Below are 12434 nucleotides of genomic sequence, written 5' to 3'. Positions count from 1 at the left end.
ATGGGAGACTGCCTGGGAATACCAGGTGCTTTATCTTCGGGTGGCATGTTGGCTGAATGTTAACCTTCACAGCAAGAAGGTGCCTGGTTTGAGTCCCAGCTAAGTCAGGAGGCCTTTCTGTGTGGAGTTTGAATGTTCTGCCTGTGTGGCTTATTTCCGGGTGCTCTGTGATGGACTGACCATCTGTCCAGGGTGTTTCCCTGCCTTTAGCCCAAAATGCTGGGTGGGCTCCAGCATCTCCGTGACCCTACACAGGACAAACAGTTTGGAGAATGGAAGGATGGAGCTTGGAATGACATTAGGGTGAATGAATAATAATAGAATTTTCATTTGGGAGTGAACTATTTCTTTTTATTTTGATATATTTGTATGCAAATAAATAAAAAACATGTCATTTATCATGCAAACTGTTTGAAAGTCACCTTTGTGCATGTATTGTAACGTAATAAGTGTACTTGCACAATAAAATAGAAAGCCATGAAAAAATAAAAAATGAATTACATTTCTCTGCCTGTTGACATACTGTTAAAAGCGACGGTTTACCATTACTTGCCTATAAATAAGCTAGGCAGGTCTGTTGCATTATGCCAGCTATGTGCTGTTGGAGTGACAAAACAAAAGAGGGAGGGTCTCTCTGCACCCTGCCAGCAACAGGCGGGGGAGAAGGGAAGAAAAAGCTAGAGAGACAGATGAGTGACTTTGAATGTGATTGACTACAAGGGCAGAAAGCACTATCTTTTTTTGCAAATATCTCACAGCCACAGGAGAGCCATGTCAGAGTGCCTTTATAACTGCTGCGTCACAGGTGTGAGGAGAAAAAACAACACACTTTGAAACATTTTAAAATCATTTATTATCATTTGTAGGCATGAAATAAAGGAAGTGTCACTTCTTTACAAAATGTTTATGTTGTGTTTGTGCAAAAAGGAAGAACGGGGACTGATAAACTGTAGAGCATCACTCAGGTGGAATAAGGAGAGGAAAAGAGAGGCAGAAACCTCTCATGCACCTGTGGGACACAACTGCACGTTGAGTTTACTTAAAACACGCACAACACCACAGGATACTTGGGCTTCTCATACTCTATACATTCTCACCGCTCATTTTCCTCACTCTTGACAGATAATTCCACACCCATTGAATTCTGAGTTTTGATTAAAGGGATAGTTCATCCAAAAATGAAAATTGTTTTGTTTACTCACCCTCATGTTGTTTCAAACCAGTAAGACTTTCTTTTGTGGAAAGTTTCAATTGTTTTTATCCATATTATGAAAGACAGTGGGGATTAAAAAAACACTCATCTCTTTCATTGACTTTCATTGTATGGACAAAAGAAAATCAGTTTTAGAACGCAATGAGTGTGAGTGAAAAATTAAAGAATTTTCTTTTCTGGATGAACTATCCCTTTAATGCCCTTTAGAATGTTTTCGACCAATCAGGTCTAACCAATGGAATGGAAAGATATAGGGTGACACATAGAATGCAACATTTTCAGTGACATCCATAGCAGGGATGTTTTATACAATGGAATTATCCAATCAGAGACCTGCAGAGCCGTGTGATACATGAAAATCAGAGTACTTTTAGACGTCTACACACTATACCTCCTACATATGCATGACCACACTAGCACAGACGGACACTATGGGAGAGTAACTCTATAGCATGCAATGACAGACTGCAATGACGATGCATCGTTACTTTAGTGTCTGAATTTTGTAAAGCGCTTTGAGCAAGGGAAAAGTGCTATATAAACTGGATTACTATTCCATTGGTGTAGCCTTGAGCGCCGACTAAATCAAAGCGACCTGTAACACGGCTATCTTGGTATCAAAACAGATAGCAGTCGGGTACCACTAGACAGCATGGAGTCCATTCTGATAGCAATCTCGCACTGTGCACTCCCTTAAATTGAATCTGAATTTAATACCACTTAAAAAGGAACAGCAATTGCCAGCAAGCCGGGGAGAAAAAGGACATTGCTAATTGCATTGAAATGACAGCTATCCAATGGAGTTTCTTGCTAACACACTGATACACACAAACATACTCACATGCACTTGTACAAACACATACAGGCCTCCTGATGTTGCCAGTGATGAATAACATCTATAATCTCTCTTCAAAAATACCAAATTGCACCCATATACATACAACACAAGCATCAACACACAAAATACAAAAACAGACAGTAATCATGTCATGATACAAGACTAATATCAGTGGCAGTGTCCTGAAGGGTAGCGAATATCTTAAGCACGATAAGACACTGTGATGATTCAGGGAGTGGTCAGAGGAAAACTGATTTTGCCTGGAAACCTGTGTAATGTGCATTACCGGGATGCACTTAAGAGTGACATAATTTGCTGGAGATGAAAGTAAGGGCATGTGAAATCAAGCTCACGCTTAACAGCCAATGGGATTAGCTGAAGGGAGCATGACAGTTATGCTACACTAGGTTTATAGGTTTTGTATTGTAAAAAAAATTATAAAACCCCTCCTGTGTCTGCCTGCCTGTGAATCATTTTGAGAAACTAAAGAATCTGGAACTTGAAGACCAAACTACAGAACCTCACAATACAATCTTCAAAACAAGTTATTATTATGCATGTGTACATGTATCAGTGTGTATCTGCACGTTTTTTTTTAATATTGCTTAGATGTTCTTCAATACTGATTCACTCTCACTCTCTCTCTCTCTCTCTCTCTCTCTCTCTCTCTCTCTCTCTCTCTCTCTCTCTCCAAACAGTAACTTTAAAGGTGGACTCAGTATTTTTTTTAAGTTTTACCGCTAAATAAATTAATAACACTTCTGAAATATGTTTTAATATCAGCCCAAACAGCTGTTTTATTTTACATGGAGTGGGTCACCTCATAGGTGCCGCCATGTTGAAATCACACGACTAGCTGAATACTACTTTATCTCTTTATCTCGAAGACCACCCTCTTATTATTAGACACTTTCATTCATTATAAACTGATCGCAGCTGACTGCAAACAGAGCATTTCTACAATGGTATTGGTATCCTAAAACTACTGGTTTCACATTATTCTACCTCCACACCACTAGGTGTCAGTGTAGGCCCAAGACCAGTGTCCAATCGACCAGTGCAACACACAAAAATTACGGAGTGCATCTTTAACATCACAAAATATGGTTCAGGCTTGCTCATAAGCCATTTTGACTCAGATTTAGTTACGATGTATCAAATTTTGTTTTGTCATGAATATATCATCATTTTACGTTTTAATGCTACAGTGCTCCTATGGTTACGGCATCTAGGGTTTGTGATATTTACATTATGAGTTGTGACACTAAGACTATATGACTTTCAAGTGACATTTCCTTGCACTGATATTAAAACAGCTGTTAAAGGCTGAGAAAGAACAAGGCCATTTTCAGAGGTTTGTGGGAAAGGCATTGCCGAATATCTGATTGAGTTTTGTAAACCTTTGATTGCATTTCAAACCTTGTGCTTTGCCAAAAATCTACATTTTTTATTTAATGTCAACATACATTGAAATGTTGTTTAATTAGTGGTTTAGTACTTTAGTCAGGCTTAAATGTGAGGTAGTGATCATCTTCAGTTAGAAAGTCTACCCACAAACCTCCAGTCTGTCAGATTTGCCCACACTTCAAGACGTTGATACGAATATCGAGTTAGCTACCATCCCCACTACTCACTGTGATTTAACATCAGCTCCCACAGATAGTGTGGTAGGAGCGGGTTCCTGGACTTATACAACATTAACAGGCAGTGGTGCTCAGGTTCTACCGGAGGCACCAGGAATATATGTAAACTGATATGTGAGACTGTTATTGTCTTACAACTATGACTATAAATCCAAAATTATCTGTGGAACATTGTAGCAACACAAACAATCTAGATCTTCTTACAAACCATGTCCACTTGCTCCTCAAGCAAATTTAACTACACAAGATATTCTGGGGCTACTTCTCAGCTTGCGTCACTTTTGCACACTGTATTTCAGCATAAAAAAGTGTCTTATTCACTAATCACCTGCAATCACTGCCATTCTTTTCAACCCAAACACACCTGCTTTTTCTGTAATTTTTGATTGTGGGATTAATTCATCAAATGATGATGAAACAATCGCATAATGGTATGCGACCGAGAACACTTTTTACATTTTAGAAAGCCAATTCAGGTGTTTGTATCGCAGTGGTGGAGAGATTCTGTAAGGTGCCAGTAAAAGTACAGCATATTGCAGTAGTCTGCTGCATCCTCCACAACTGAGCACTCTTCACCTGATTTGCATAACTGCTTTTATGAATTGCTTAGCGCCAAAATGGTGCAAGGATCAATTCAGTCCAATCACAATGCACCAGAAAACTCACTAATGATGGAGACAGCCTCACTATTTAGATATATCAGACACAGCTCACTCAATGAAGCAAACCTGTTTACGTATACTGCTGCCAACATCTGTTTCTCATCAACCATTTTTTTTTTTAAAGATTACAGAAATGTTTAAACAAATTTTTTTAACTTCATGGAAAGATTTCAACAGCAATATTTTTGTTACTGACTGAACAGGAAATGTGCACTGTCACATCTCTGGACAAGAACATCCATAGGTTGGATTGATAGAAGAAGATTCTCAAAAATGTCCTCCAGGCACAGAGTCACAGATTAGTCTACGAAGGATTTTGGTATTTGGTATTTCTTCTTTCTGCTTTGCACTTCTGTAGTTTCCTCATTCATCTCCCTTGTCAAAATGACATGTTGACTTGCATGGGTCAAAGTGATACATGATTTTTCCACTTTTCCAATCCTCTGACAGTGAAAGGTTGGTCGCTTTCTCAGTATCAGTCCAGCTATTTGGATTCTCCGACTGGTCGAAATGGAGCAGAAATGATCTCATAAAGAATGAAAATGATTAATGTCCCATGTTCCCGTGTGCCTTTCCCCAAATTCAACCACAATAACTTGGATTACGGAACCGATAACATAATTTATTTTCTCAATATCTTCATGCAGTGATGTATTATTTCTGTGAAGGGAGATTTGTCTTTGTACACTTTCTTGGAATATCCCAGACAGCCTCCCTCATTCTGTATTAAATTAGCCAATGGTGTAAGGCTGGAAATGCTTCTTCTCTCGAACTCTGCTACAGGGTGATTACATATTAGTAAACTGAGTGGATTTACAGTGGATCTTTCTATTGATGCATGTTAATTGTATTAAAAGTGAGACTCAAAAGACTGAGGAACCCACCCCCTTAGGAAGTCATTTAGCTCTTCTTTGTTGTTAAGTCTAGTGTCTCGATTGTCTGTGGTGGTTAATACACTAGGAGGAGGCAGGAACGAGGCTATGGTTTTAATCTCAGTTGGTGGCAGCTCCATCAGTGCTTGAAGGTGGTGCACTGTCATTGGGGGCAGCCGAGTCTAGACCTCCACTGGAGATGAGCTCAGGAGTTTTAACTGAGCTTTTCCCAGTATCAGGGGTTTTGGGAGGGGTTGTGCCCTTCACATCCAGCCCAGGAGATATGGGTGCACTCGGCTCTGACTCGATGTCAGCCTTGGATTCGGGAGTACCATTTGTGGTTGGTTTTGAGTCGAGAATCTGTGAGACTGGTGGTTTAGACTGTGGAGTAGGTGAACTTGGTTTAGGCTCAGGAGAGACCAGTTTAGGATCCGGAGTCTTGGGATCAGGTGTTGGGCTCACAGCAGGTTTTTGTTCAGGAGTGCCAACTTTAGCTGGTGTGGGTTCAGGAGTAGGTGAAACTGCTGGTTTGGCATCTGGAGTAACGGCTGGTTTTGCATCAGGAGTTGGTGTTACTGCTTTTGGAGGTTCAGGGGTTGGACTTGGAATTGGTTTAACTTCAGTTGTTGGTTTCGGATCAGGTGTCACAGGTTGCTTGGGTTCTGGTGATGGGCTTAAGGTCGGTTTTGTTTCAGGTGGTGGTGAGATGGTCATTTTCGGTTCAGGTGTAGCAGCGGGTTTGGGTTCAGGTGTTGGTGTGACCACAGGCTTGGGTTTAGGTTCAGGCGTTACTGGTGGTTTGGGTTCGGGAGAAGGTGGTGGAGGAGCAGTCGACTTGGCCACAGGTGCTGGTTTTGGAGGTGAGGGGGCTGTCTTTGACTCTGGAGCTTGGTTGGGAATGGCTTTCACATCAGGGGCAGCAGAGGAACTCAATACATCAGAATCTGCTAAGGCTGCTGTTGGGGCATCAGTGTCACTGTCAAGCGGGAGCCCAGTGGTATTAAATCCCACTCCAGAGTCACTGGTCTCCATGTTCCTCTCTTGAAGGCTTGGCTCTTTAGTAGACACCTCCAAACCCTGAGGAACATACTCAGAACTTAGCGTTCCTAGACCATTTTCACAACATTCAACATAATTCAGCATTTTATATAGAGCAAATGCTTGGGGTTTAGATATACATATGTCTTTTAGCTTCCTGGTGCTCACCTTAATGCTGACCTCTGTGCTCTGTGTAGGTGAAACTGCTGGTTTGGCATCTGGAGTAACGGCTGGTTTTGCATCAGGAGTTGGTGTTACTGCTTTTGGAGGTTCAGGGGTTGGACTTGGAATTGGTTTAACTTCAGTTGTTGGTTTCGGATCAGGTGTCACAGGTTGCTTGGGTTCTGGTGATGGGCTTAAGGTCGGTTTTGTTTCAGGTGGTGGTGAGATGGTCATTTTCGGTTCAGGTGTAGCAGCGGGTTTGGGTTCAGGTGTTGGTGTGACCACAGGCTTGGGTTTAGGTTCAGGCGTTACTGGTGGTTTGGGTTCGGGAGAAGGTGGTGGAGGAGCAGTCGACTTGGCCACAGGTGCTGGTTTTGGAGGTGAGGGGGCTGTCTTTGACTCTGGAGCTTGGTTGGGAATGGCTTTCACATCAGGGGCAGCAGAGGAACTCAATACATCAGAATCTGCTAAGGCTGCTGTTGGGGCATCAGTGTCACTGTCAAGCGGGAGCCCAGTGGTATTAAATCCCACTCCAGAGTCACTGGTCTCCATGTTCCTCTCTTGAAGGCTTGGCTCTTTAGTAGACACCTCCAAACCCTGAGGAACATACTCAGAACTTAGCGTTCCTAGACCATTTTCACAACATTCAACATAATTCAGCATTTTATATAGAGCAAATGCTTGGGGTTTAGATATACATATGTCTTTTAGCTTCCTGGTGCTCACCTTAATGCTGACCTCTGTGCTCTGTGATTTCTCAGTGATGTCTTCTTTCTGTGACAGGGCCGGGGCTTCCTCATTCTGATGGGTACAGGCATCTTTGACAACCTGCAAAAAATATGAGCAAAGTGCTTAGTGAGTTAAAAAAAAAATTTTCTCCTTTCATGTTGGAGAAGACAAGAAATACAAATGTGAAGCATAAGGCAAATGTTTGTACTTTACATTTCTTACATATTGACACTTCAGCATAATTATTCAAGTCATTTAATATATTATAACTTTTTTTGCCATACAATATTCACAGAAATATCCCATTCCCTTTTGGCTTTGACCATTTTCACCTTTCATACAAACACATAATAATAAAGATTGATAAATAAAAATGAAAACTGAAATGAGCCTCATTTGTTTGGAGATGGCACTTATTTTGTATCTTATATTTTGCATCTAATGCAATGACATTAGTATAAGTCCAAATACTGTTTAAGGCCACTGAATATTCAATTGTTTTTATTCACATTTTGGTGGTAAGATAGGTGGTAAATACCTGTCTGAAGGCATCTCCCTCCACTTTGCCTGCATTCTGGGCTTTCTCCTCAATGGCTCTGGCCTTTGCTGCACGTTTGCGTATCTTCACCAAACATGACACCAAGCACACTAACAGCAGCAGCACCAACAATGCTACCAGAACAATGATGGCAATATAGAGTTTTGGAAGCCTGTACGCTGAGAGAGGAAGATAGACATAATTAAGTCCAAAACTTGAAAGTTAAATTAACTATTCATTTAATTTCCTTTTGTCACATTGTATGTCCTCACGTTCTATCTCCAGGTGGACATCAGACACCAGGAATCCCTGATGGTCAGTCACACTGAAAACTCCGGCATCGTTGGCCCTCACATCCGTCAGAAGACACAAAGAATCCTCCAAAGAGAGACGACCCTCAAGATCCACGTTAGGAGGCACGCTGAGCTCTCCGTTATCCATAATCAAATACTTATGTTTATCAGACTGAGGGATGTACAGAAGGCGAGCTAAAGAGCTATTCATGTGCAGGTTTATTTTCAGAGTGCCACCGTATGAAAGGGTCGCAAATATCTGATGTGCTGGTAGAAAGAAAGAAGGAAGGAGAAAAAGAAGGAAAGCTGTTACTAGAGCTGAGATGATGTCATGAGAGCGAAGAAAGAAGAAAAAGAATCGGCAGGGAGGAGAACGCATAAATATTTTAGGGAATAAATGCTGCAGGCAGAAAATGACAGACTCTATTCCATTTTTGTACTTGAGACTAGAGTCTCTCTTCCTCTTTTTGTACTTCCCCTACTATCCTTTCTTGTTATGTTTTATAACGTACCTGAAGAGTTCTCCACTGACCGTACACTTTTAAAAATAAAAGTTATTTATTGGCATCAATGGTTCCAAGGAGAACTTTTAACATCTATGAAAGCTTTCCACCAAGTTCTTTATCGTGGAAAATAATTCTTGTTCTTTACCCTAAATGTTCTTTACACTGGTTCTTTTAAGAACTGTTCACTGAAAGATTTTTTGGTGAACCCAAAATGGTTCTTGTATGGTATTGCTGCAAAACACCACCTTTAGAAGCTTAATATTTAAGAGTGTATATTACATACAAACAACCTCCAGTTGTATATTTCACACATTTTTCACACGTTTTTGGCTCTCAGAATACCAAAAGTTTTTGTATGATGAACGCTAAACTGTTTATTTTTCCATTGTCCCTGACAAAATTCTCCTACACTAGTTTCATATATCTCACATCATTCTGCGGCCTCTTTCTCTTCATGAAATCAAATAATATCACCACAAATCAATACTTCCATTTATTTATAGACATGTAATGTGCGGGAAAATGTACAGCTATTTGGTTATTAGTGCGAAATAAATCTCATCAGAATGATACAAGACCCTTCTACTTCACACAGTGGTCCTGTTCGCAGCCTTTGGGTTTATTTTTAGATGATTTATTTTATTATCCTTCACATATTTTATTTCTCCTTCAAAATGTCCTCCATAGCTAATCATATATTAATATTGCATCACAATTACCATTACAAATTATTGCTGTACTTGTTTCAGTCAGAAGGTCAGGATTAGGACATTAATATGTTATTTGAAAATGATATAAGTGCGTGTTTTCCCTTCTCTCTTCTTCCCACTCTCACCTTTCACGTTCAGGCAGATCTTCTTCTGGACTTTCCCAATGGAATCACTAAAGGTGTAACTGCCTTCATCAGCCCCTGTAACGGCACGCAAAGTGAACTTTTGAGGAGTGATCTCAACGCGGTCCTGGTAATTCTCCTTGGGTGTTCCATCAGCATTCAGCAGTTCATCAGCCGGCAATGACGTCTGATTGGCCTCCACGGTGCTGTGGCGAAAGCCCACACGCACTGGCTCCAAGATATCATGCAGCGATACATGAAAATCTAAGCCGTACCTAACAATGACCTCGCTAGAGCAATCTGGAAAAATGAGAGAGAGAAAGGAGAGGAACACATGAGATACATGAGATGTGGAACTTGCCCTGCCTTTGAAATGTCCCTACTATATGAACTTACTATTAGATAAACTACTATACACTGAAATTAACCTAATGTAACATAAACAATTGCTAGTTCTAAATACATCAGTTGTCTGTACTCCCCATTAAAATTGGTATTTTGGTCTGTCCCATGTCAGATGTAGATGCTAGACCTTCTCGAGTGTATCCAACAAAATCAATACAGCGTCATGTTTTGACATCTTCCAGTGAATTGACATTCAGTTCATTTTAGTAAAGCAAATTTTAATTATTAAATTTAAACCCCACATTTTGGAACATCTTTCGCATATTTCTACAGTATTATGAGAAGTAAATCATTAAATTCCATTTTTACATTTTTGTAGTTGGTCAAGTAGAACCATCAACCTTGTTTCCCAAGTTTTTGTAAGAAATTGTCAAATTAATATTTTCTTTAAATGATGGGAAATATACGTTTAGCAGTAACTACAAACCAGCATATAATGAATGACAGCTTTGCTATATTCTTTTTAATTTCATCTATTTTATCTGTTTAATTTTAATGTTTATCTAATGTTTATTAGAAAATAAACAGAAAATAAAACAGTTCATATCACCAGCTCAGTTTGACTTTCCTAAGCGCTTCCTTTCTCTGACTAATTGTTGAAAGAAAAAAGGCCAAGTGCCAGTAAGCACAGCTGATAATGGAAGAAACAGATAGTTGGGTAGAGAGCAAGAAGGATCTTTAGGTAGAGAAGAACGGAAGGCAACCAGTGTGGCTTGACAGAGCTACAATTACTGCAGCAGGTCATTAAACCTCCCTTACTGTTCACCACATGACTTCCTATAATAATGGAAGTCACTCAGAGCTATTCTAGTGCGCATCCAATTTAGTGTACAAGCTGCTGTACAAAATGAGCAAACAATTTTTTGGTAAATTATGCAGTACCTCTAACATAGAGTGTGATGCGTGTAACGTCCTCTGGATTTTGGTTAGATGTGACGGTGTAGACTCCTTCATCACTTTCTCCAACATTCTCCAGGATCAGGTGGTTTGAAGCAGAGTTGAGTTTGGCACGGAGATCCACCACCTTCCCAGAACTCATCAGCGGCTTCTCACGACCTGGGACAATCGAAGGCCTGAACGTCACGTCAGCTCCATCGGCCGGCACGAGGATGTGGAAGTCTTCCCCAAAAAACAGAGTCTGAGACATCTCTTGGGCTACAAGAAACACAAAGATATATATATATATATATATATATATATATTTGGGTATTTTACACTGTTGAAACTGCTTCTTTTTGTTATTAATAAACAACAAATATTAAAAAGTGACTTGTGTTTATGTTTTACCTTTCAGAGTTGCAGAGAATGCTAAAAAGCCAAAAAGAAAAGCACCAATGTTTAGATTAACACAAACACATTCATTAACAGCATAGTGTGACATCAACTAGTGAAATCATACAGAAACTGACCATGTAGGCCTACTTAAACTTTATGCAATATTTGAATATTCATTATTACTACATTTACATTCATTCTTTTGTATTTGGTTAATTTTATTTATTTATTTATTTAATAGGGACAATGCTCAGTAATCAACAGTCAAAATACTGTAAATAAGCCAAAGTTAGCCCAAAAGGCTAATTTTCATCTTTTGCCCCTTGCCAGATTTTAAAAAAGGCAACCTAAAATTAAAAGAAATAATTTAACACAAGTAACAAGACACATTTGTTAAATTAATTTAGAATCAATTATGAAAAATGAACCACTGTCCGTGACACCATTTCATATTGTCTGACATTTTTAATGTATTAATATGACAATTTGGTCCCACTTTGTATTAAGTGGCCTTAACTACTGTACTTACATTTAAATTAATCCTTCGGTACAATGCACTTATTGTGTACATACATGTTTTTACATTGTACTTACCTGTAATTGCATCAGGTAATTAATTTCTGTAATTACACTGTTTACCCATCCCTTACACCTTAAACCACCCTTAAAGGAGTCATATGATGTTGCTAAAAATAACATTATTTTGTGTATTTGGTGTAATGAAATGTGTTTATGCGGTTTAAGGTTAAAAAACATTATTTTCCACATACTGTACATTATTGTTTCTCCTCTATGCCCCGCCTTTCTGAAACACGTTGATTTTTACAAAGCTCATCGGTCTGAAAAGCGAGGTGTGCTCTGATTGGCCAGCTATCCAGTGCGTTGTGATTGGCCGAATGCCTCAAGCGTGAGACGGAAATGTTACGCCCCTTACCATACTGTGATGCCCTGTCCGGCCGGAGCGACGAGACAAAAACATTAAAACTCATTATAAACGAGGCATTTGTTGCATCCAGTGGGGACATAATTACGGATTATAATGACTTACGGCCCATTCACACCAAGGACGATAACTATAAAGATAACTATAAAGATAACGATATTGGCGTCCACACCAGCGCATGATATCGTCTGTTTATTCTAACGCACATGAGTCTGCCGCTTTAAATTCTTGAGCTCGTTACAGCAGGATGGATTCTGATTGGCTGTCAGTGTTTGTATCGTTCATCAGCTGGAAAAAAAACGTTTTGAAAGTGATCACAAAGATATCGTTCCTCTGTATCGTTATCGTTATAGTTGTGGTGTGAACTATGCTATTCTTTAATATTGAGAACGATTTTTAGAACTACATCTTTATCGTTATCTTTATAGTTATCGTGCTTGGTGTGAACGGGCCTTTATACTGTCTTTTTACGCGTTGCGTTGCAT

General features: G+C 39.6%; 1 protein-coding gene across 1 annotated transcript in view; it reads right to left on the bottom strand.

The window, feature by feature from the left end:
• Positions 1-3990: 3990 nt before the first annotated feature.
• Positions 3991-12434, bottom strand: part of LOC107700178 (uncharacterized) — a 9819-nt gene continuing 1375 nt past the window's right edge. The window contains exons 2-9 of the mRNA XM_016501735.1: positions 11019-11039; positions 10614-10886; positions 9330-9626; positions 7968-8255; positions 7696-7874; positions 7155-7256; positions 6798-7025; positions 3991-6101 (exon numbers count right to left, since the gene is read on the bottom strand). Of these exons, the coding sequence (XP_016357221.1) occupies positions 5349-6101; positions 6798-7025; positions 7155-7256; positions 7696-7874; positions 7968-8255; positions 9330-9626; positions 10614-10886; positions 11019-11039 (2141 nt within the window). The 3' untranslated portion in view covers positions 3991-5348. The remainder of the gene's footprint in view (positions 6102-6797; positions 7026-7154; positions 7257-7695; positions 7875-7967; positions 8256-9329; positions 9627-10613; positions 10887-11018; positions 11040-12434) is intronic.

The sequence above is a fragment of the Sinocyclocheilus anshuiensis genome, unplaced genomic scaffold, assembly GCF_001515605.1.
Source record: "Sinocyclocheilus anshuiensis isolate Anshui unplaced genomic scaffold, SAMN03320099.WGS_v1.1 scaffold955, whole genome shotgun sequence".
Lineage (NCBI taxonomy): Eukaryota > Metazoa > Chordata > Actinopteri > Cypriniformes > Cyprinidae > Sinocyclocheilus > Sinocyclocheilus anshuiensis.
This window is presented reverse-complemented; position numbering and strand designations above follow the sequence as displayed.